Source organism: Stylophora pistillata, chromosome 2 (genome assembly GCF_964205215.1).
Source record: "Stylophora pistillata chromosome 2, jaStyPist1.2, whole genome shotgun sequence".
Lineage (NCBI taxonomy): Eukaryota > Metazoa > Cnidaria > Anthozoa > Scleractinia > Pocilloporidae > Stylophora > Stylophora pistillata.
The window spans coordinates 3,043,856-3,067,602 of NC_142520.1; the positions used below are offsets into that span (position 1 = coordinate 3,043,856).

Below are 23,747 nucleotides of genomic sequence, written 5' to 3' on the forward strand. Positions count from 1 at the left end.
GGTAAGGGGCTTTGAAAGTTGCCTTGGAAACAGAAAGGGATGAGATGATGTTTTGCAAATTGTAAAATTTGTGTCTTACAAGAACTTTTAATGAAAAAAATAAGACAAAAAAACACAAAGAAGCAAATATTAGGTACATCAGTATTTAGTATGGTCTTTTTGGCTCAAAGAAATCAGATACGTTGCCTAGATTAAACTTTTCCTTCTAATTAAATTTTAAAGTGAAAATAGCATAACTATGATAATTTGGTTTTTGGCCGATGAATTCAAATTGCTTGGATTCAGCGAAATGTTGGACTCCATCCTTTGCCGAGGGAAGCACGCTTAAATTTCCACCTAAAACTGCAAACTACACGCGTATGCAAGGAACGAAACACTTGTCGCATGAGATGGAAATTGCTTCCCTGGCGACTGCATTCCTCGCTCACCCGCTCTTTCCCTCGTTCCCAGTTTCCCTTCTAACCGAAATGGGCCTGGCTTAGTTAGTTATATTAACCTTCTGGGATGTCAGAGAGACGCGGTGGCCTCCTGGTTAGTGCGCTCGACTCCTTTGAGCCCTGACTGGCGATATTGTGTTGTGTTCTTAGGCAAGACACTACTCTAACAGTGCCTCTTCACCCAGGTGTTTAAATGGGTACTAGCGACTCTAATGCCGGGGGAAAAACCTGTGATGGACCAGCATCCCATCCAGGGGGGAGTAGAAATTCTCCTTGACGCTTCATGCTACGGAAACTGGACTTACGCGCCGGCCTGATGGGCCACGCGGCTCATAAACACACTCTACCTCGAAAATCGTTTAGGTAGCCCGCCTAGAATAGCTTTGCTAACTGCGGGCTACAAAGGCCTTTATTTCTGCAATTTCAAAAATAAAGTCAATGTTGATGTTGTTGTTGTTGTTGTATGGTAACCGAGAAAACAACTTCTTCCTTAATGCAAATATTACTTAAAAACTCATCTACTTCAGTAATAACATCTAGAGAATATTACAGTATTCAGAAGATAAAATACCGTTGCCTTTATGTCTTAAAGGCATTCTAATTTCTAGAGACATTTCATTGGCTGTAACATGGCTTGGCGGTCTACCACCAGCGACGCCATGATAAATTAGTAACGAAGGCCAAGGATTTTAACTTGGCTGAATTCGTTTGTGAAAATACTTTGGATGTAGTTAATTAGGAGAATCGAAAATCTTGCAGAAATAACGTAATAAGCTTTATTTACTATAACGGGCATTCCATTACAAAAGTTGAGAGTCTGCATTTGAGAATGTTTGAATTTGTAATAGGAATTCTGTAAAAGTACGTTTTAACATTAATTATGAAAGAGGGTTTTATGTAAATACATAAATATTACGAGTATCTGAAATTCCACAGTTATAAAATATCTCGAACATCAATGATAATGTTTCCTCTATAGAAGAACGTTTACAAAAGAGGTTTGATATCCAGTTGAAACAAACGCTACTTGATATTTCAGTGGCGTGAAAATACCCAAGTTAACTGGCTAATTGCACTGGCTTACAGCTTGATTTTTTCTTGGCTTTGTCAACAATATCTAACGCTTCTTTGAGCCAAGATACTTGCGTCTCTGAAGCGAGAAACTTTCGTCTAATATCTGCTAATTCCACGCACTTTTTCTCCAAACTTTTCCTCAAATGACGATTTTCTTCGTTCAACGCTGTCATATCGTCGTGTAAATCGTTGTAATTTCTTTTAAACTGCTGCAGAGTCTGGTTTTGACTCTGGCTTCGATTTCTCGCTTCTTCAAGTTCCTTATGAGTAGCTTCCAAAACGAGCGACAACTCGGAAAACTTTCCCTGGCTGTTGAGATGTTCCCTAAAGACCTCGTTCAATTCCTGACAAAGTACTCTGAACAAATGCTCACTTTTGGTAGAGTCTGTTTTCACGTTACTCCTTTCCCCGCTTGCTCCGTTGTCTCCATCAGCCAGATTTTCTCTTAGTTCATCCACGAGGCTTTTATAAGACGCAACTTCGTTTTCTAATGTCTGAATGCGCGTTTTCCTTTCGAAATCTAACTTTTCCCAGTTTTCAAAAACACTCCTCAATTCTCGCACCTCTTTCCAGTATCCTTCCATCTCCGATTTCATCTGTTTTTTAATCTCATCTTTCTGTTGTTCGTTTTTCTCCGTTTTCTTTGTCAACAATTCCATCTCGTTGATGGCTTCAACTGCTTGATCACTTGCACTGTTCGCTTCAACCCTTACCTTACTCAAATCATTCTGATATTTACCAACGAAACTTCGCAAACTTTCAACCTCTTCCCAGCTTTTTTCGTGCTCTTCTTTATAAACCACAATCTGGCTTTCTAACTCTTCAATCCGCCAAGTTTTTTCGCTTTCATTTTGTTCCAGAAAATCAATTTTCTCCTTTAATATTTTCAAGTCGTTCTCGTGGGACTCAGCTTCAGATTTCAGCTCTTCCTCGAGTTTAAATCTTTCAACAAGTTCCTCTTCAAGCCTGAGTTTAAACATTTCAAGCTGGCTTTGCACAGTCGCTAAATCTTTGCGTGTTATGTACAGTTCTGATTCAACCTCCTCACGCTCAACTCTCAATCCACATGTATCGCAATGCGTCTCTAAATTTTCCGCACATTTCGTCCACTTCTCTTTGTTCTCCACAGCCATTCCATTCAGTTCTGTGTAATTTTCTGTGTTTACATGAAGAGAATTAAATTGTTTTGAATCTTCTGATCTTACATGACCATGAACGTACTCGCAAACATTCTCGTTTCCATCTACATTTGAAGGAGACCCATCATAAGGTTTTAAAACTTCACAGTTGCCGTTCATTGCCTGCTTACAGCTGTCTTTGTAATTTGAATCAGCCATATGAACAACCTTTCCTCCCGTATCGACAGAAAAACTCCCACTGGAATCCCCAAGCGGTAGAAGCTTTTCCGGAGTCTTGATTCTAATAATTTCTCGAATATTCCTACTCCCAAACGGCGGGGACACCAGCCTTATCGTTATATGAGTCATGTCGCTGCGCTGTTTCAATCAAGTAAAATTCCCAACATCTGAACAGCACTGCACTGGTTGTTAAACAAAATTGAATTCTTGGCAATTCTTGGCTAAAATCCAAAGCTTTCATCCTCTAAAGTTTGTAATTACCAAACCTGTGAATTAAATTCCACGTATAGATTTGAATTTCAAGCAGTATTAAGTATCAACGCGCACAATCTGAATAGGCAAGTGGTTCGTGAGAATCAATTTTGATCACAGCCACCTGTAGCACTTCAAGCAATAAATTGCAATCCGCGAGCCTATCGGCTTTGATTACGCGCGAATTCTAATTAAACACGCGACTTAAATGGAGAATAATACATGGGCGCACGTAGATACGGAATTTCTCTTCTCGTGTTCGACTCGATATCTCTCTCATTCGTTGCGCTCGCTCGTGAGATACCAAGTTGAACACGTAATGAAAAATCCTATTTCTACAAGCACCCATGTATTGTTTTGTTCCTTATAGTGACACTATAGGCCTTTACCGACAAGAATAGTCAACTTTGTCAGTGAATGAAAAAAATTTAGTTTTCGATCTTCCTTCTCGGCCGCGGGAAATCCCATTACCAAAGCCAAGTCACTTTCGATTTTCCTTTTCGTGTTCTGCTTTCCTTCCGCTTCTTTGATAATTTTGAACTTCATTGCCTGTGAGTGATACGAATCTTTCAGTGTTGTTTACGGTCATAACTCGAGAAAATTTCGACAGATGACCTTGGATTAAGAAAGGTGAACGCTTTGCCATTCATTCATCAACCTGGCCGAGTGGCGCGCGAAAGGCGAGTGACGTGTCAGCAGCTGATTGGCGATATCAAAGACACGTAAATAATTACCTCAATTTTTCACGTGTGCAGTTACGGCTTTTCTCAAGGCTGGAAATTCTAGTAAACCACTGCAGTTTTATAAAATAAATAACAATTGTGTCCATTATGTGTGACTTTTAGAACTAGAAAGTCTCCATTAGCGAACTTAAACAAGAAATTGCGATTGAAACTCGATTTTTAAAAATTGTTTATTTCATCTTTGAAATAAAAAGTGTTCTTTTTTTTTTCGTTTTGACACTAGCATACGACAAAGAAAAATTCTGAGTCCTTAAGAGGAATCGCACGGAAGACCTTCGGATTCCTGGCTCCGATGCTCTCTTATGCTGTCCCACTGAGCTTTGAAGAACTTTGTGGCGAACTAGTTCATTATTAATTTCATACGTGATGAGCGCGCTTTTAAAGCGTGATGAGCGCACTTTCAATGTCGAAAGCCTCTTTGGAATAGAAAATGAAAAATGGTATATTTTGAGATCGGAATTGAAATAAAGAAAGCTGTTTTTCTCGTCTTGTTGCGATTTGCTGAATCGAAGGGGCTTTATTTCAGGAAGCAGTGTTACCACACCCTGGTTGATTCTCCTAATTTTCTACTGTTACATTGGAGGCAAAAAAGTTTATTGTCTGAAACTGTAGCCAATAATCTCATTGTTGTTGCGTTACACTAAGATACCGGATACACGTGAACAAGGAACCAGAAACACGTTAGTAAGGAACCGGAAACACGTGAATAAGGAACCAGACACGGGTTAGTAAGGAACTGGAAACACGTGAATAAGGAACAGGAAACGGGTTAGTAAGGAACCGGAAACACGTGATTAAGATCTTTGTTCTGTAAAAAGTAAAAATCTGAGTAAAAAGGTTGTCTTGTACGCTCAGCTCAAGTTGACCAGCAGATGTGATTGCAGAGAAATGTTCCTCTTGATTATTAAAAGTTTACTTGTTAGGAAACGTGTGTTGCGGCGTTTTCTACATTAGATACATTAATCACAAACTTCGAAAATATTACCCACCTTTTTTCTCCACCACTATGCCTTAAATGGAGTGCAAGAATTCACTTCTGCTGACAAACCAGCAGATTGTGAAGAACACTCAATCTCTTGAACAACAACACTTTGATCTGTTATTTTGTAAACAACACTAGCCAGTGAGGAGCCATCTCTTGAGTTGGAGGGTAGCACTGAAAGCTCACAGAGATTTGCAGCCTCCACCTGGATCTGAAGGACAAACTGTACCCAGCGTTCATAAAACGATTGTCTTGGAACTGAGTTAGTATCTATAGGAACTGTGACTGACACCATAAGCAGGCCAGAATGTTTGACTTTGGGCTGATCACTGTTAGAGAAGCAAAAATTGAATTAAACCCTAATCCCTGAGAGCGACTAGCATCTAATTTCTCCTTACAATATCAGCACTGAATCAAACATTAAGGTCAGGAGAATAAAGGAAATGATCAACAACTAAAGAAGCTCTTGACTGTTAAACAAAATGTCCTTGTCAGTACCACAGGTAGCCCTGCGAGCAGGTGGTAGTTTGTGTTTTTAAACACGAGATTCACTGCAGCGAATAATAGGCCCCCATATTGGACAGAAGAAAGATCTGGGACAAGTGACAAACCTTCCAACCATCCAATATGTCAACCAAATATTAATTTGCCACGCTGAATAACAAACAACCACCTACCTGCACACAGGTTATACCATAGGAAATGTGTAGAGAAGAGTATGAAGAATATGCAGACATGTGTTAGGGTGCAAAGAGTTGCAATGTAAATATATGGCTATCCACCATCTTATTTCAAGGTAAGTTTTAACAAAAATAACTGATTGGTGATTTATCAGTTGGAGAACATAATCTAGCCTTACAACCCCCATAGCTTGAGAGACAGCATGATAAAAATTTAGAACAGACCTGATTCTGGTTACTTAGACCTCTTGATCTCATGGTTCTGGCAAAGCTGTCTTTTTTTTGCCAAAATTTTCGCTGAAGACCAAGACATCAATAGTTTGGTAATTCAAACCTTAAAGGGGTCCACAAAAATATCATGAAATGAAAGAAAGTGGACTGGTTTTTTCTACTCATAACATTCAGATTTCAAATAGTAACTGTAGGCCCATGAGGTTACCAGGACTTTTAGGAGAAAATATTCAGGCCTTTTTTCTGTAAAAAAAAAAAAGTGCATTGCAACTTTATGATCAGTTTACAAAAACTGCCTGTTTGCTTCTTAACAATTAACTCCCACAAGTGATTAACATGTAACTTCTCCCTACAATATTCATACATTATCCAGCAAAAAAGTAACGAGAATATCTAATCTTATTAGGTATAGTTATCTTGATCTAACACCAAATTCTCGAAACTAATTTATAAGGAAATACGTCGTAGCTAAATGGGAGTTAAAGAGTTAAGCTTACATTTGCTTGGACTTTTGGAACAGAAAAGCATCCACAGTAAGAGCAAAAATCTTGGCAATTGACGACAAATCTTCGTTTCGGAAATGGGCGGGAAAATAGGCATCAATATTATCCACAATAATAGAGTGAAAAACTCTAGCTGAAGACATGTGGATAGACGCCATGTGATTGAGAAATTCATCTTTCGTTTCCAAATAAACCATCTGTATGTACTTCAAAGCGCTGCTAGAAGGCTGAGTTCTTCCGTGAGCTAGCAAAGGAAGTCTCGAGAGTTTTCTGGGACAAATGAACAGGACATGTTTTCCTTCATCTGCAAAGCTGAGTGCTACCTCAAACAGGAGCGAAGTCTTACCAACCTCAGGCGGCCCACACAACATAATTTTATCAATTCCAGAAGCATGATCTGCGTCAAAAAGTAAAGAAGATGTGCTTTCTTGGCCCTCTGGTTTAGATTCGCCGCAAGAAGGAGCATTGATGCGAAATAAACGGGACAACATCTTTTGCTTTGCCCGAAATTTTCCGCCAGGCGGAAAAATTCGAATGCGGAGAGGTCTGGGCAGTAGGCTTCTCGTCAGCTACAAAACAGTCCTTTTAGAAAAGAATTTTATTAAAAAACAAATTTTGGAAATTAAAATTTAATCCTGTAAATCTTCTTAAAATATTTTTGTGGCGCTAATTTGTTCAAATTTGAGAGTGGTAATTCGGTCTATAGCTGACTATGGCAGGAGGGAAGGAAGGCGCGAGGGACTGGTACGGAGTTCCTTTCTATCACGTGTTTCTTTCAGTGATTAGGCTTTCTCTCTTTGTACGACACGTCTCCAAGATGGCTGCACGAGGTTCGTGAAACACACTTTAATAGAAAACTTCTTCAGAAATGCTCTTGTATCATCGTTTTACCGTAGATCTATTGTTTTTGGAGCTGCGTGAATAAGAATGCAGCTGTATCTTGGATGTTTAGACAGATCGTTCGTTCTATTTGGTCGCGTGTTTACACCAACTTTCGGAAATCGAATCGTCCTGACAAATTTCTATAGTTCAGTACGTTGATTATTTTCAGAATTCTTCCCCAAATCATCGATTTTTTCCAAAGGGTATGATTAAATTATAAGCAGTGGCCTCTAAAATTGCCAGATCTTTTAGTAATTGGCATAAAATTTGGAGAATATTCTCATTGTTGCCTTTACGAAAATAGTCTGCTGTTAATGCGGTATGCCTTTGTTTTGTCTAGTTCCTCACAGGGATCTACTTATAGAAATAACAGTCTGCCCAAAAGTTTGAAAATAGATCTCTTCCTTCAATTTTATTTATTAATAAATTATTGGACGAAATGGGGTTCATTTCTTCAAAAGAATAACATGAGTTGGGTCATCAATTTCTGTCATTGTACATTTTATTTTTCTTATATTTTGCTACTGTGTTCTCAAGGGATTAATTTGTTTCTTTTTCTTTACCTAAGTTATATTCATGTTATTGTAAACACTTTGGAATCATGAGGTTGGAATATTTTAAATTTTGTTTGAATCCTCATATTAGAGCTCAGTAGAATCTTCAATACAGGGTCACTTTTATTCAAGGGGCAAAAACCTTGATCCTTACGAGAATCTTAAGTAGGGGGCAATATGACTAGTTTTGGGGATGTTCCTTGAATTGACATTCTACTGCACTCAGAAAATTATCTTTGTTTTTACCACAGAGTATTAAAAAGTTTAAAAAAAAAAGAACACCTGCTTTTTCTATAGAAATTTTGTAGCGGGAGAATAATTTATTGGAACTGGAGAAAATTCTCCAAATCTGCCTGAAAACCAGCTTAGCCCACCAACAGTTTTCCAGTATTTGACAATTTTTTACTGATGAAATAAAACTTAAGAAAATGTAGTTGCAAATTCTTGTGAAATTGAGGTGCAGTGCAGACTGCTAATAGCTCAAACTTTGCAAACAAGACTTAGAGTTTGATACTCAAGGAGTAACTAAAAAAATTCTGAAAGATATATAATGAGTCTAATGGCTGTCCAGTCACAGACTATTTCACATGTGTATCACAATATTTAATCATCTAGATGGAAATTTTGTCGTTTTATGATCTCCATTACTTAATGCTTTCACCCTCACATCAGTATGCATATTCTCCCTACTGTTCTCTATACATTTCCTATGATACTAACAAGGAGAATTTGTTTAACAATCAAGAGCTTCTTTAGTTGGTTATGCAATTATGCAATATTCGATCTGTAGAAATTTTTAAGAATTCAGTTAAGACTTCTTTTTAGGCAAACCTTTAAATAGTGGTTAAATTATGAATTCTATATAGCCAATTTAACTGTAATATGTAATTATTTTTTAATTAGATGAGATTTTAATATTTAGAGATCTCAATTGTAAAGCGCTATTGATCTGTTATTGTAAATAGTGCTATATAAGAAATAAATTATTACTATTATTATTATTATTATTATTAATACTGTCCTCTATACATTTCCTATTATCCTGACAAAGAGATTATGTTTAACAATCAGGAGATCCTTTAAGTGAAGATCATTTCCTATATTCTGGTGACCTTACTACTTGATTCAGCCAGGTTACAGTAAGGAGAAATTCAATGCTTGTCACCCACTTGACTCTAATAGCCAGTTCTCTTTTCATGACTTGTAGGTGCCTGTCTTCTTGTGGTGTTGGCCTTTGCCGTCTATGCTGGTGCAGTTTCTCTATCCAGTGTTCTGAGCGTTGAAGATCAAGTTAGGTTTAAACAAACATTCTACAATGCAATGCCTTTCAAAGATCTGAAGACGGCAGCTTATGCCATCATAGGTTTAAAACTTATGAAGGCAGAGATTCCCCCCACACAGGTACATGTATCATCAAGTTTATGAATTGTTATGGTAACACTTTTTTATCAAAATAAATTAAAAAAAAATTATCTATGAAAAAAAGTTCATTTTCTTGTTTTCTTTTTTCCCTTTTTTTTGCCACCACTGTAGAACTCCAACAACTCAAACCAGAGATAATTAAACAATATTTGATTACCCTTGGATTTGATACAATTTGTCCAATAAAATTGACCCTCAAAGCTCATTTTTAGTAAGAGTGTTACTTGATATACATTAAGTCTTTAATCTTGACTCTGATACAAATGTGATAGCATTTATGAAATCATAGTATATTTGGTTACCAACAGGGTTAGGGAAGAAAGTATAATCACTTATTTTTTTTCTTTTATAACTTTATACAACAGGATGTTTGCAAATTTGCTAAGGACAGCATTGATAGCAGCAGTGTCATCTCAATATTCTATGTATCTGCCATAAATTCTTACGCAAATTGCAAGGTTTGTAAATTTCTTTCTTGTATATTGCAATTATTTTTGGTGACATTGTACTGTGTTTGTTGCTTGTTACCATAATCATCATCATCATCATCATCATTATTATCATCATTAGCCCTGGTGTCTGCTAGATCCCAGGTTTGATAAGTCCAGGTTCAAGACCTGTCCATGTATTTGTGTTCTTGGGCAATACACTTTACTCTCCTACTGCTTCTCTCCACCTAGGGTTGTAGATGGGTACTGGCAAACTGTCAGGGAAGCTTGATGATGTGCAGGGGGTGGGGGGGGTAACCTTGCAAAAGACTAGCATCCCTTCCAGGGGGGAGTAATACTCCCAGCCACTTCATACAAAGGAAACTGGGATCAGCTACTTGGTTTGAGTATAGATTGTTTTTTTATCAGTTATGTGTCCCAAGTAGGGAATAAAGACAAAGGATCAAGCTCTCTTGTTTCTTATCAACCTACCTCATTGCACACACGGCTCAGGATGTACAGTGTAAACTCTATTTTTTTTATTAAAGGGGTTAAGTTTCTAAAGAAACTGTGGTGCTGCGTTGGTGGGGGGTAACAAGGTAATTAGGTTTTATCAACTAAGTTGAAATTGTAAATTGGCCACCGTAACAAGTTAAAAAGCTGACATTTTGAGCGTTAGCCGTTTGTCAGAGCGTGTGATGAAGGGCTAATGAAATTGCTCTGATGAAAAGCTAACGCTTGAAACATCAGCTTTTTAACTCTTTATGGTGGCCAATTTACAATTTCAACTTAGTTAATATAACCAAATTACTCTTTTTTTTTTTTTTCACCCATCACGAGATTGCAGTGCTCCACATATAACCTCTCCTTGTAATATCCACACGTTATCAAACAAGCTAGTGACAAGAATACTGAAACATATCTGGAAAAAGTTCCTATTTTGATCTGACTCCAAATCTCACAACTAATTTACAAGGAAATCTATAGCAGCTGGAGGGGAGAATTCACAATCTGATCTTGGGAGTCGAAGGGTCAAACTAGGATAAGCTATGACAACATCCATAACTCCACTCACAAAATTACAACACCCGTTGCCTCAATGCAAACCGCAATGTGTTTGTAGAAAGTCAAATTACAGCTGTCTTTGTCTTTTCTAACTACAGTTCCCAGCTGTACAGGGGGTGGAAGCCACTTTATCAAATGCTGCTAAAGAAGGAACAGACATGATAAAACTATATCAGGCAGTGTCAGCACAAGCTTATTTGGGGCTGAAAGGTATAGAGATGTTGATGATATATAAGTTAAACTCTGTCTGAGGTTTTGAGTTTGGTCTTTAGCCACACCGAAGACCAAGGTCACAATTTTTTTCCCAGATGGACTGACTGAGGTTGGTAAATAACTTGCCAAGTCTTTTTTCTGCCAAATAGCTTTTTATGGCATGGAAAAAATTTTGGACCATGGTCTGTCTTGTAAAAAGCTGGACTGAATCAGACTTGAAAATTTAAAGTTCTGGCTCTGGTTGTTCAAAGGGCGGATAGCGCTATCCAACAGATAAATCACTGTCCAGCGGATAAGTGTTACCAAAACGTACTGCGCTATTCACTGGATAGGGATTTATCCACTGGATAGCGTTATCCATCCTTTGAACAACCGGGGCCTGGCCTGTTGAGAAGCTTCTGAGAAAATAATGTATTTTTCTACATAATTGAGTTCTTCGAAATGTTTTAAAGTTATTCCAGGATTGGAGTAATTTGGAAGAAAAGTTTAATTTTTACATTGTTTATTGATTTTAGTGGACACAGCTGAAGTGCTGAAGGCTGTGAAGGCAGCTATCAACTCAGATGAAGACAGTATCCTTGGGTAAGAAGAATATTCAATACTTTGTATATCTGTTTTTTTTTTTGTTGTTGTTGTTTTTCCCATCAATTTATAGTAGAATTTTGAGAGAGGAAGAAAAGAAACTGGGTGCTCATTTTTCACTTACTAGCTTTTCATATTTCCAATAACTCACAGTGTTTGAAAGACATGTTTCTCTATTGTTGATTTCAGGGCAGCATATGCCATGCTCTTAGCAACTAAGCTTAAAAAAGATGCTGATGTGTCATTCATCACTGACTTGATTGAGGTAATATGCTTAATTCTCTTTACTGTCTAACATAAAATTATCATGATGCTAGTTCAGAGAATTTGGTATTGGATCAACTAATAATCCCTTATTTATATATTTCTTAATTCTCATCACTTGTCTGCTTGATATTGTATTGATAACATAAGGAGAAATTCTCTCTTGATCAGGTATGGGAGTTAACCCTTTAACAACCAGAACTGATTAAAACATGTAACTTCTCCCTACAATATCCACACATTATCCAGCAGAGAGTTTATGAGAATATTCAAATGTATCCAAGGCTGTGCTCTAAGGAAAATTGAATGGAGCCCATTGCTCTGAAACTGTGAAATCCAGGGTGCCCAGCATATGCTTTGCATGAAAAAACTAATATTTCCGAGTAGCCCAAGAGCAAAAGTAAGGCGCCAGGGGCCACCGGGTGCTGTTGGAGCACAGCCTTGGTATCAGTGAGAAGTTATCTTGATCCAACACCAGATTCTTGGAACTAATTCACAAGAAAATGTGTAGCAGCTAGAGGGGAGAATTTATAATCAGATCTTGGGTGTTATAGGGTTAACAGGTTTTTTTTGCATCTCCTTGCTACTTAATTTTGCCACAGGATTAACTCTTTTGACATTTCTTTAATTTGTGTTTCTTCAGGATACAGTGGCTCAAGCTGATGAAGTTGACAACAGCTATTTGCAGGTGAACTTCATTTCTGCATTAGAATACAAGTGAATTTTACACAGATTACATTTCAGAACAAACCTCTACTGTATTTTCCAATCAATAGGGTCACTGTTCACTCTCATCTATACTCTAAATGGATCTTTTATTAACTGTCAAAATGCTTTTAGAATGAAAAGCCATTTTCAAATTTTTTGTCAGTCCCCATTTTGATAGGATTGTAGTGACACTTGTTCCTTTCTTTGGTTTCAGTTTGAAGCTGGACTCTTAACAACGTCAAAAGTGGTTTCTGCCATTTATTTATACTCGGAACACATCAACCAGGCTCCAGCCATTACTGAGGTAAGGGAAGATGTTATCAATAATTCCCTCTTGCCATTATCATTATCATTATCATAATGGTTATCATATGAATATCATAACTTTCATCAGCATTATCATTGTCATAGAGATTATTCCATGGATAGTGCTCACAAACGATTTTTATTCACAAGTTGCGATGCATCAGAAAACTCACTTGTTCATTGCACTCACTCGTAATTTTTTTTTTAACATGGTAGTAATCACTGAAAAATACATACTGTTCTTGATTTCAATGCTCACCTTCTAGGAACAAGTTATCAAGTTTGCCAACTATCTTCTCACAAGGAAGCATGTTCAATCAGTGGAAGACTCGTGTGTTCTTTTCTTGGCCCTGGACAAACTTGGCAACAATGCAGTGAGCATAGCTTTTTTTCTTTTTTCATTTTAATAAGATGTAACAAGTTTTGACTGGTGTGGTGTGATTTCATGTATCAGAAGTTTCAGTAACTTTCTGCTGTCAATCTTGGTACATTATTTTGTAGCGTTAAAAATGAACAAAATGGTGTTGTAGTTATTAGATATGGTGATCTGAAAATGGCAACTTTATTATTTTGCTTGCTCTTCTTTTCAGTTCCATGTGCCAGTTGTATTCCAGTTGTATGGCTCTCCAGTTGTTTCAGATGACAACAAAATGGTTAAGGTAGGTGCAAATTTGAGTGAACTAATTTTTCAAACCTGGCTCGTCAAACTTTATGAGTAAATAGTTTCTAAACAAACTGTGGTACTGCATCAGTGAGAGTAACAAGGTAATTTTGGTTTTATCAACTAAGTTTATAATGTAAATTGGCCACCGTAAAGAGTTTCAAAGCTGATGTTTTGAGTGTTAGTCCTTTGTCAGAGTAAATTAATTAAATTTTATATTCATGCTTTTTATCCTGAGTTATTAGCCATTTAGCATTTGACATCCCCTCCTCTTATAATTCTTGATATATTATGCCTTTAACCCCTGATAGTGACCAGCATCTAATTTCCCCTAACTTACAATATCACCCCTAAATCACACATCATGGTCACGAGAGCAAAGGAAATGATCACCAACTAAAGAAACTCTTGATTGTTCAACAAATTCTCCTTGTCAGCACCTTGAGAAACATATAGAGAAAAGTGTGGAGAAGATGCATACTGATATAAAGGGTTAAGTATCATAAATACATGTATATCCTTTGCCTTAGGTCCGTGTCACTAATGTGATGGACAAGGCTTTTGGTAAAATGACAGTCACTGGTACATCTGCCGAAGATGCTGAGGGAACAACAGTCCTTAGCAACAAAGTGTTCACTGCTGGACCTGACAAGTGAGTGGTTAAACTAATTTGATCAAATCACCTCTTTAGATCAGGGTTACATCCAGCCAGCGTGTTTGCTGGTGTGTTATTTTGAGGGGAAGAAAGACTGTACTAAAATTGTATTTCTGGCGACCAAGATATAATTTCAAGTTGCAAATGGCAATCTTGAAGATAGTTAAGTGTAAAATCCCTGAACGTTATCACACTAAGATCTTGTGGGTAATTCTCCTTGCCGTCTGCCATACAATTTACATGATGTAAGTTGGTAGAAGTTGTTATTAGATCAACTTCTAATCCCCTAATATGTATTTTTCTTTATTCTCATCATTTGTCTGCCTGGTTTTGAATAGATGTTGTAAGAAGGAATTCTGTCTTGGTCAATCATGGAAGTTAAAGGGTTAATTAGATAAGAGGTGTTTGTTAGATGATTAAATTAAAGATTGATAGCACCATGTGTATAATAGACATGTTTTAAAACAATTGTTAACCTACCAACTTAGTTTGTCTCATAAATATAAGGGTGAAAATGAAAAATTGCAGACAAAAGTATGTTCCAACATAAAGCTATGCACTCTCGGGAGAGATCAAGAAGTAATTTCTCCCAACAGCACCAATGTATTTGCAAGCATGAAGGCAATAAGAAGATAGATGAGATATTTATAAGGCAGGGCTGGACACTAACTTTTCAACTTACTAGCCAAGTGGCTTGTGACAACTTAGATGTCACAACAATTTCAGTTTGTTTACCAGCCAAACAGGCTTGTGAAAATCAAAAACCAATGGCCAAAACTGACTTTCTACTAGTCTGTGGCTAGTGGGCTATTGTTAGTGTTGAGCCCAGATAAGAGGGTAACATTGTTTGAATTTACGCTAAATTCTCAACACTGAAATTAAAGGAAATGTATGGCAGATAGTACAGAGAATTGATATTTTGACCATGGGAGTGTAGAGGTTAAACCTTGATAAAAAGTAATTAATCCTTAAACATTTTTTTTTTAAATTAAAATGAAAAATATCCCACCACAGTGACTTCATTGTTATTGAGACTGACCTTGGGCGTGGCATGTTTGCGGCACATAGGTAACAACAGTAACACTCCTTAACCCTTTAACTCCCAGAAGTGATTAACATGTAACTTCTCCCTATAATATCCCTTCATTACCCAGCAGGCAGGTAATGAGAATACTTAAACTTATCAGGTAAATGTTGTTATTGTGATGCAACACCAAATGTGTGGCAGCCAGAGGGGAGAATTAATGGTCGGATTGTGGAGTTAGAGGGTTAAAGATAATCAATAAGTAAGATCCAAATAAGAAACCATAAGTTAAATGAGTAACTTTTAAATTTCCAAAAGGTCTGGAAAGGAGCAGACTGACAGCAATTTGTATAAAAATAATGACACATTTGAAACTAAATTTATATGACATGTTTCCGTCGTTCAATGACCATCTTCAGTTGAGAGTAGAACTGATTTGAAATTACATTTGAATTTATAATGTAGTACTAAACAAAAGCTATTGAAACTAACAGAATACCCAAACCTTTGAACTTATGGTAAATTTCAGAGACAACTTAAAAAGTATGATATTTAACGATTTTCATATAAACTTTTCCTAGACACTAAAATTAATGAAATCTAATAAAGAACCTCGTTCTATGGGTAAATGAGCCATTCATCTTAAAAAAAAAAAGAAATAATAAACTTGAATATGCTTCTTTAAAACGTAACTTGAAAATTGTTCTTAAAGATTTTATTTGTAGACCCCAATTTTAAAGATATCAGGGAATTAACCTATAAAGGTTTAATATGGAAAAAAAAACAAAAAAAACTCAGGCTATTTGTTGAATGTCAATGGTATTTCCGCTGTAGTTTATTCATTAAGATACAGATTTATTAATTTTTTTCTATTTTTACCCAGCTATGAATTAAACTTCATGACGTCAAAACCAGGGCCAGGAGTTTATACAATCAGCATCAGGTCAGACGGTGTTTCCCGACTTAGAAAATGCATTGAATTCACTTTATCCACGTATCGAATCGACCGCAATTTGTTTTGAGTCAACTTATATCAAAGCAACTTTTCTCCTAACAGAGAAAATTTGTTTTGCATGCACATCTATCAGCTAAATTTCTGGACTGAAAGGAGCTTTAGGAACTACCCTTTTTCGCATCGACCTGATTATATTTGTTGTTAGTCTATGAGTGTATACCTCAGTGTAGCTAACGATACTGGAACGATGCAACATAAAAATATCTTATCTCCACCGAGACTTCTCTGACACTGTGAGATTTCTTGACTAACCAGGAGATTACATTTAATCAGTGTAACTTAAAAGAGAAGAATGCTCTTTGATAATCTTGAAGACCGCTGGAAGGACATGTATTTGTATGGTATTGTCCTGTCATTCACATTTTACCCTTCAGTTGAATCGTTGTCGAGCATATGAATAATGCTCTTTATTGTCATTTACCCAGTGTTTGGTTTATTTATTAGCGCCAAACCACACAAAGAGGACAAACGCCTTTTGGGAGCCACCAGTGGCCAGGTAAATCTCCTTGGTATTTTGTGTCCCCATTAGTTTTGATCATTTTAAAATTTCTTGATGATGGTTTCAGTTTTATCCACAGCTATAATGTGTGCGATTTTTCTTCGTATATATATGAAAAAGAATAATACATTTTTTCCACGAGTTGACGACGAGGACAGAAATACTATATAAATCTATACAAGCAACCGCGAGCTATTTTTGTTCTTTAAATATACACCATAGGCCTTAACCACCTCCCTGTTAGCTCAATGGATAGAGCGCTGGACTGTTGTGCGGGAGGTCGAGAGTTCGAGCCCCGGCCGAATCAACACTCAGGGTCTTAAAATAATTGAGAAGAATTTGCTACCTTTCTATAACATCAAGTTTTATGGTTAGATATTGTAGTCTTCTCGGATAGGGACTAATAAATGGAGGTCCCGTCTCCTACAGGGTTAGGGGTAGGAGATGTTAATTTCCCACATACGAGATTACTGTGTGATGGATGTCCTCCCCTGGGGTGGGATGGGTGGGTTGTCTCGTTACTGGAACAGTTCTGTGAGATCTCTCCTGCCAAATCTGGCGAAGTTTATAAATACTGAAAAAAAAAAAAAATTAAATAACTGACAGGAAAAGTCGACTGACTAATGAGTGAAAATGGTGAGCGCTTTGCCATTTATTCATTTTAACCTTACTGAGTGGCGCGAAAAGCGAGTGACGCGTCAGTAACTGATTGGCGATGTCAAACGCACGTGAAGAATTATCGCAATTTTGCGCCTGTACAGTTACGGCTTTTCTAAGGGCTGAAAATCCTTTTAAAACACCACATTTTATGTAATAAAATCGAGTATAGTATATTCGTTTTTCTTTGAAGACGAATTTTAAGCAGTAAAGAACTTTGACCACTGGCAAATTAATCCTCAGTTTCTTACCTCTTAAACGACTTTGGTGAAACTGCGTCAGTCTTCTTCCAACCGAAAGATTGAAAATTTCCTGCGAAAATATCTTAGTTTGGTGGTTTGAGAGACGTTACATTTGTTCATGAATGAGGTGCAACGATATTTTTAAATTGTTTCTCGTTTGCAAGATTTTCCTCATTAAAACAACCAATTTTAGAATGGTTGTGGTCGGTGGGTCATATTTGCACTGTCTTGTTTCATTTTTGCTCCAGGTCAAGGTTAAAGTTGTTACCAAGGTGACTGTAGAAGACGTGGAGTTGTCAGTTGTCGACAAAGAGCAAAACATTAAAGCGAAGACTCTCAGGTAGGCCAATCAGAAGAAAGAAAAATAACCTGAGGAGCCAGTGAGAACTCAAAATAAAAACAAGTTAACTGCCAAAAGCGCGGGAAAAACGCGGGTGACGAAGTCGTGATTGGTGTTAGCTTTGCATCTGATTGGTCGAGAAGGTGGTGCGGGTTTTTGGACCTGTCACAGAGCGAAGTAAAGCAGAACCAATGCAATACCGGATTACTTTCGACGCTCTATTTGAGAAATTGCTCAATTTGAAAAGATGGGAAATTTCACTGAGGAATAGGATGTAGAATTGCGCCGGCCATATCACAAGGAATTGGCTTTAATTTCTAGAAACGGCTGAGAGGTCTTTCGGTGACTGATTCCTTTCTTTCTCTCTCCAGTGTCAAACATCCTGAAGCCATCAGTAGCGTTATCGAAGCTGACTACCATCAGAAGGTGGTGATGAAATTTTCATTAAAAAGCTCTTCATCTGGAGAGCTGTTCACCCCTCACCAGGTGAGCTCATTTAGAAATATCCTAAAATCTAGACATTTCATTGTCAGGTGAAAAACAAAATTAAAATTCCAAACGTGTAGTGTGGGCCTGGAGTGATTGCTCACGTGTTGTCGTAAAGAGTCGAGCGCTTGAAAACACAGCTGTCAAGCGTCGGACATGCGCGAGGGGATCAACTCTGGCTGACCGCGCTTTAATTCCCCGCGAAGAACCTCAAAGAAAAATATAAGATACAATTGCTATCTCGCGAAATAAGCTAAAGAAGATTGAAAAATTCAGGGAAATTTGTAAAAGAAAACAAAAGTAGATTAAAGGAAAACTCGAGATCTTTTTCAACTCAAAGTTTGATTTACCATTCTGTCTTCAACTGCACCAAAGAAGTTATACTAGGGGCCTTAAGCAACCACGACGGCGACGGCAGCGAGGACGTGGTAAAACAAGAGATCTAATTGGCAGAGCAATAACTCAGCACGTGCATTTTGAAACTTTGTACATTTCTTAGCTGTCCTATGCAAAACAACAACGTGAAATCGTCAAAATTTGCGTCGTCTGCGAACCGAAACCGCGACGGCAAATTATTTTACTTTCCATTTGGAACTCAACGCTGCTTTTATACGTCATGCTGAAGTTGAGCTGTGGTGTCGTATGAGACAGTAAGCTCATGCAGGCATTTTTAAAATTCTAACTAAGAGTAGAAATTCATTTTTTAATCGAAGTCTTCCTTGGCGTTGCCGTCCTGACTGCTTAAGGTCCCCTACTGACGCTTTTGAAACACCGCGAGTTATTGGCTTGTTTGGTTATTTGTAACTCATGCGAGACAATTTTGATACTGACAGTCTGGCAGCACGCCACCCAGTCATTGCAACGTTCGCACATGAACAGGCGGTTGACCGCTGTTTTCTTATTCTCTGGGTGCTGTAAGATTTCTTGATGAAGCTATAAACTAAAGCCTGAATTCTGTCTTAAACTTTCTTTTCTATCATCCACAGGCCTTTGTCAGACTCACCAATCAGAAAACGAACCAAGAAATATTCTTTGTGGCTGAACCAGAGCCAAGCAAAGTTTTCAAATTTGATTTGGATGTGGGGGCTACTGCGAAAGACTCCTTTGGATCTCTTTCTGGAAGATACAAGATGGTTAGACCTAAAGCTTTCCTTTTTATCTTAATTTCTTTAGAGAACATTCAAAAGCTATATCTGACACTGTCGGCCTCAATCGTTACATCTTTGCAACCTAGATTGTTGAAGAAACTGGAACAAAGTAGCCGGTAGAAATGAAAAGAATTGAAAAATACGAATCCGATGCGATACATGCGTCGGCCAACGGTCGGTCGACTATCAACCAATAGTCGCGTAACTATCGGTAACAATCGGCCAACACGGAGTTGCCTGAGGACCAGCCTGTCATTCTCAGTTTTCAGAACGTTGTTGTATTCAATTTTTTTGGAAACTTTATTTTTAGGACCTCATTGTTGGAGATGCTGTTGTTCAGAATCCTTTCGAGTGGAATGTGGTAAGTACTTTGTCTAAACTATGGTCTGTTTTTGGAAGTCCAGGAAGTTGTTCCATTTGCGCTGGAGCGCCGTCACTTGTTTTCTTTTAGTGAAGGGGAGACGACAGTTCACTTGATTGTCGGCTGTTGTCTGAGATTAACCCTTAGACCCCTGAGAGAGACTGGTATCTAATTTCTCCTTACTCTATCACCCCTGAATCACACATTAGGGTCAGGAGAATAAAAGAAATGATCACCAGCTAAAAGAGCTCTTGATTGTTAAACAAATTCTCCTAGTCAGCACCTTAGGAAATGTATAGAGAACAGTATGGAGAATATGCATACTGATGCTGGGTATAAAGGGTTAAAAAGTTAAATCAGTGGCATCTTGTTCACTCGCTGTTTCTTGCGCTTGATGCTCTCTTCTTGTTCTACTTAACAAATCGACAGTGATTTAGTGTGGTCTGTACTCTTATCGACAACGATATTCGTCATCATAGTGGTCAAGATACATGTAGGGACCTGAAGCAAACCACAACGGCGACGGCAATGAGACCGTGGAAAAACAAAAGATCTAATTGGCAGAACAATAGCTTAGCACGTGCATTTTAAAACTTAGTACATTTCTTAGCCGTCCTTTGCAAAACAACAACGTGAAATCACCAAAATTTTCGTCGTCTGCGAACCGAAACCGCGACGGCAAATTATTTAAATTCCCATTTAGAACTCAACGCTACTTTTTTTTATACGTTATGTTGAGGTTGAGTTGGGGCGCTGTATGAGAGGATAAACACATGCAGCCGTTTTCGAAATTTTAATTAAAAGTGGAAATTCATTTTTTAATCGACGTCTTCCTTAGCGTTGCCGTCCTGACTGCTTAATGTCCCTGTGGGGACACAGCCCAGTGAGTCCGCAACAACGTCAAATAAAATGATTCTTTCAATGCGTGACCAAGATTGTGATACGTTGTTGCGAGGAGCGTTGTCTTTATTATCGACAGCAGAAAATTGGGACATAACTTCCAATTGTGGTAAAATTTGAGCTTTCCGGCATTAGTTCTTTGTAAGGTTTTCTTTAATTAAAATTTTTTTCTGTCCCTTAGGGAGTTCTCTCATTAACGTTCGGTGAGGACCCAACCAAACCGAGTAAAGATAAAGAAAACATGTACCACGCCAAACCAGAAATCGAGGTAAAGCTACTGCTGTAGTTGTTCAACGTAGCTTTGTGTCCAAGGCCACAAGGGGAGCTTATATTTTTGCGGAAAAGTTAGATAGAAAAACTACTGAACAATTGAATACCATTTTTCGTGCTTCTCTTTTGTAATAGATCAGAGATGACGTTAAAATAGAGTAAGAATAAGTGGTTTGCAACCAATCTCTAGAGATACAGGTAACAATGGTGAAAGGAACAAATGCTGCTGGACAAACAAAAGGAGCTAATGAGATATCCATTGTTTACGTCCACCAACATGGCGGCCATGACGTAACGTGCAAACCACCTATAACAAAAGTGGTACCCGAGGCGTAGCAGAGAGTTGTTACTCGACTTCGACGCCATTATCAGAATAAGCTTTGTTGTGCACGAGCAGATTTCAATTTTAGACAGCGAATTCAGTTCAGGGTGGTCTTAGTAACGGGTTCCATTGCAATTTCTTTTCATATTCAAACCGATGTTAAACTTTATTCCACTTATTTTTCTCAGCACATGTTCCGTATTCCAGAGAAGCGTCCTCCCAAAGCCGTCTCCACAGCTTTCACTGTCCTTGTCTTCCTCCCTCTTGCTATTATGCTGATTGTGGTGAGTTTTGCATTCAGATATGTTCAAGCCACTTTCGTGAAGTGATATCCAATGTAAATAAGAATGTGGGTAATTTTACCAAAGGCGAGGTTGAAAAATTAACTCGAGATTACTTTTGAAAGATTCTTTCACTCTTAAAAATTAAGCAGCCTGTCAGAATTGCTACTAGTTGCTGCCTGGAGTAAACAGATTCTTGAGTACAACCTCAGTACCAAAGGGGGACGTTTGTTTTGTATGCACATCTGTCTCCTAATTCTTTTAGCCACTTTTTTTTTTTTGAAGTCCAATTTGTCTTTGCATCAACCTGATTACGTTTGTTGTTAGTCTATGAGTGTCAATCTCAGTTTAGCTAACGACGCTGGAGCGATGCAACATAAAGAAATCTTATCTCCACCGAGACTTCTCTGATACTGTGAGATGTCTTGACTAACCAGGAGATGACATTTGAGCAATATTTACTGAGCATAAGGTAGTAGTATCTTTTGTGCTCTTCGGAATTGAATTTTGTTCTATCGCATTTATTACTTCCTTGGTAACATTGACGAAACCCGAGGCAGCCATTTTGAAATTAAGCGCGAGGCGATAATGACGAGATAGAACGCAACCCTCGATCAATCAGAGCGCGAGAATCTCCATGATTACCAGAGCAATTATACAAAGGGCGTTTATTTTGTTTTATTTACAGTGGATAAGGCTAGGAGCCAACGTCTCCAATTTTCCATTTTCTCTCGGGGCAATAGTCTTCCATTTAGGTTTGGGAGGTAAGTTGAAACTTTCGTCAGCGATGCTCTAAGCTATATATAGTCCGATTCATCCAAGTGGTGTGTGAATCACTGAGGGCTAAGATAGATATCTCCAGAAATCATCAGAAATTGTCGTGGTTATAATATTTAGCATAAAAATTTCGAAGTGTGTGTAAGTTATAGAGTAATCTTCAATTGAGTGTCCAAAGAAATCCAAGATTGCTTTGGTTTTTTCTTTTTTCTTTACTACGCTCTGTGATTGGTTCAGAAAACTCCAGCCATTCTCTCAACCAATCAGATGCAAAACTAAAACCAATCACGACTTGGTCGCCGGCGTTTTCCCGCGCTTTAGTTGTTTTACTTTGAGTTCTCAAGTTGAAAGGCGCTCTGAAATTGTCGCTCATGTTTTATGGATAGGATTGACCGTGTTCTTTACTTTGAATTTCTTTCAGCCATATTTGTCCTATATTACCTTTTCTTCGTCAGCCTGGTAAGTGTTTTGCTGCTTCCTCAACTAAACTTGACGAACGTGCATCAATCTATTCGAATTTGCCGTTACTTTGAAAGGATTTTCTTAAAGAGACTGGCGATTTTAGAATGGTGCTAAAGAGAAAATCTCAACTCCACCGGGACTTCTCTATTTAAATGAGATTTCTTGACTTAACCAGAGATGACATACATTTTGCAAGATATTTTAATTGTAGTTAAAATGACAAGATACTTAGCAAAAAGCAAATGTATGTGAATGTATGTATCACAGACAAGATTGTTTATTTATGCCGTATAAGTCGATTACTTTGTAGTCCTTCTCAAAACTTTGAGGCCATTTTGTAACCATGAAACGCGTTTTTTAGGGCAAATTACTACCGTCCGTGACTCGATTCCGTCGTGTACAGCTGATTCGATTTTTTGCGCCATTTCCCTGCGCCACATTTCTGCTACTTCGCGCCTTTTTCACACGTAACCGTTCTGTAGCTTCGCGCCATGTCCGCGCAACAATTCTTCTGTTTGTGCCGCCTTTTTTCCACGCTCGGTATCCTTGTTCCTTTTGAAAGGCCTATTGCTTTCTTTGCGTTTTTGTGACTGGTCGGCTGTAATATGTGTTGTTTTACTACTCAGCGTTTGTTCTTTAATCTCTCTCTGTAGAACATGTTCACCACTCTAAAACTCTTGGCTCTAATTGGTGGCCTCACCTTCTTGGGCGGTAACAGTCTCCTGAGCAACATCGCAGCCCGCAGGTGAGTTGGTAACGAGTGCTAATATTCCCAGCCCTGCCCTTCCTTATTGGACAACGAACCATTTTTGTGATTTGTTTAAATTTTTCGTAACCTTTTCTGTTTTTTGTTTTTTTTTTTTTTCAGGGGAAAACGTCCAGCGATGTAAAAGATTTAGGCTCACTTTAGATTGTTCATTTTTACGAAGTGTTCATTGTGCAATAAAGTAATTCTATAAAATA

General features: G+C 37.9%; 3 protein-coding genes across 4 annotated transcripts; 1 reads left to right on the forward strand and 2 right to left on the reverse strand.

Annotated features, from left to right (window-relative positions):
* Nucleotides 1–1,347: 1,347 nt before the first annotated feature.
* Nucleotides 1,348–3,129, reverse strand: LOC111326536 (uncharacterized). The gene has a single exon (XM_022930547.2). The coding sequence runs from the start codon at nt 2,996–2,998 to the stop codon at nt 1,496–1,498; it is 1,503 nt and encodes a 500-aa protein (XP_022786282.2). The 5' UTR covers nt 2,999–3,129; the 3' UTR covers nt 1,348–1,495.
* On the reverse strand, nt 2,998–6,867 carry LOC111326537 (uncharacterized). 2 transcript variants are annotated; one of them, XM_022930548.2, is made up of 3 exons: nt 6,255–6,866; nt 4,854–5,175; nt 2,998–3,135 (listed from the first exon to the last, which is right to left on the reverse strand). In XM_022930548.2, the coding sequence occupies exons 1-2, from the start codon at nt 6,749–6,751 to the stop codon at nt 4,869–4,871; spliced, it is 804 nt and encodes a 267-aa protein (XP_022786283.2). In that variant the 5' UTR covers nt 6,752–6,866; the 3' UTR covers nt 2,998–3,135; nt 4,854–4,868. The 2 variants fall into 2 exon arrangements, with proteins under 2 accessions (XP_022786283.2, XP_088603273.1); XM_088747147.1 differs by lacking the exon at nt 2,998–3,135 and having other exon boundaries at nt 4,762–5,175; nt 6,255–6,867.
* Nucleotides 6,868–6,984: 117 nt separating this feature from the next.
* On the forward strand, nt 6,985–23,745 carry LOC111326539 (dolichyl-diphosphooligosaccharide--protein glycosyltransferase subunit 2). The gene is made up of 23 exons (XM_022930550.2): nt 6,985–7,090; nt 8,904–9,097; nt 9,484–9,576; nt 10,710–10,821; nt 11,340–11,406; nt 11,596–11,671; nt 12,314–12,358; nt 12,593–12,682; nt 12,951–13,058; nt 13,275–13,343; nt 13,876–13,997; nt 15,908–15,967; nt 16,484–16,535; nt 17,686–17,777; nt 18,149–18,263; nt 19,250–19,396; nt 19,722–19,772; nt 20,854–20,940; nt 21,453–21,548; nt 22,234–22,309; nt 22,744–22,781; nt 23,438–23,529; nt 23,653–23,745. Exons 1-23 carry the CDS (start codon nt 7,078–7,080, stop codon nt 23,672–23,674), a joined length of 1,917 nt encoding a protein of 638 aa, XP_022786285.1. The 5' UTR covers nt 6,985–7,077; the 3' UTR covers nt 23,675–23,745.
* Nucleotides 23,746–23,747: the final 2 nt, after the last annotated feature.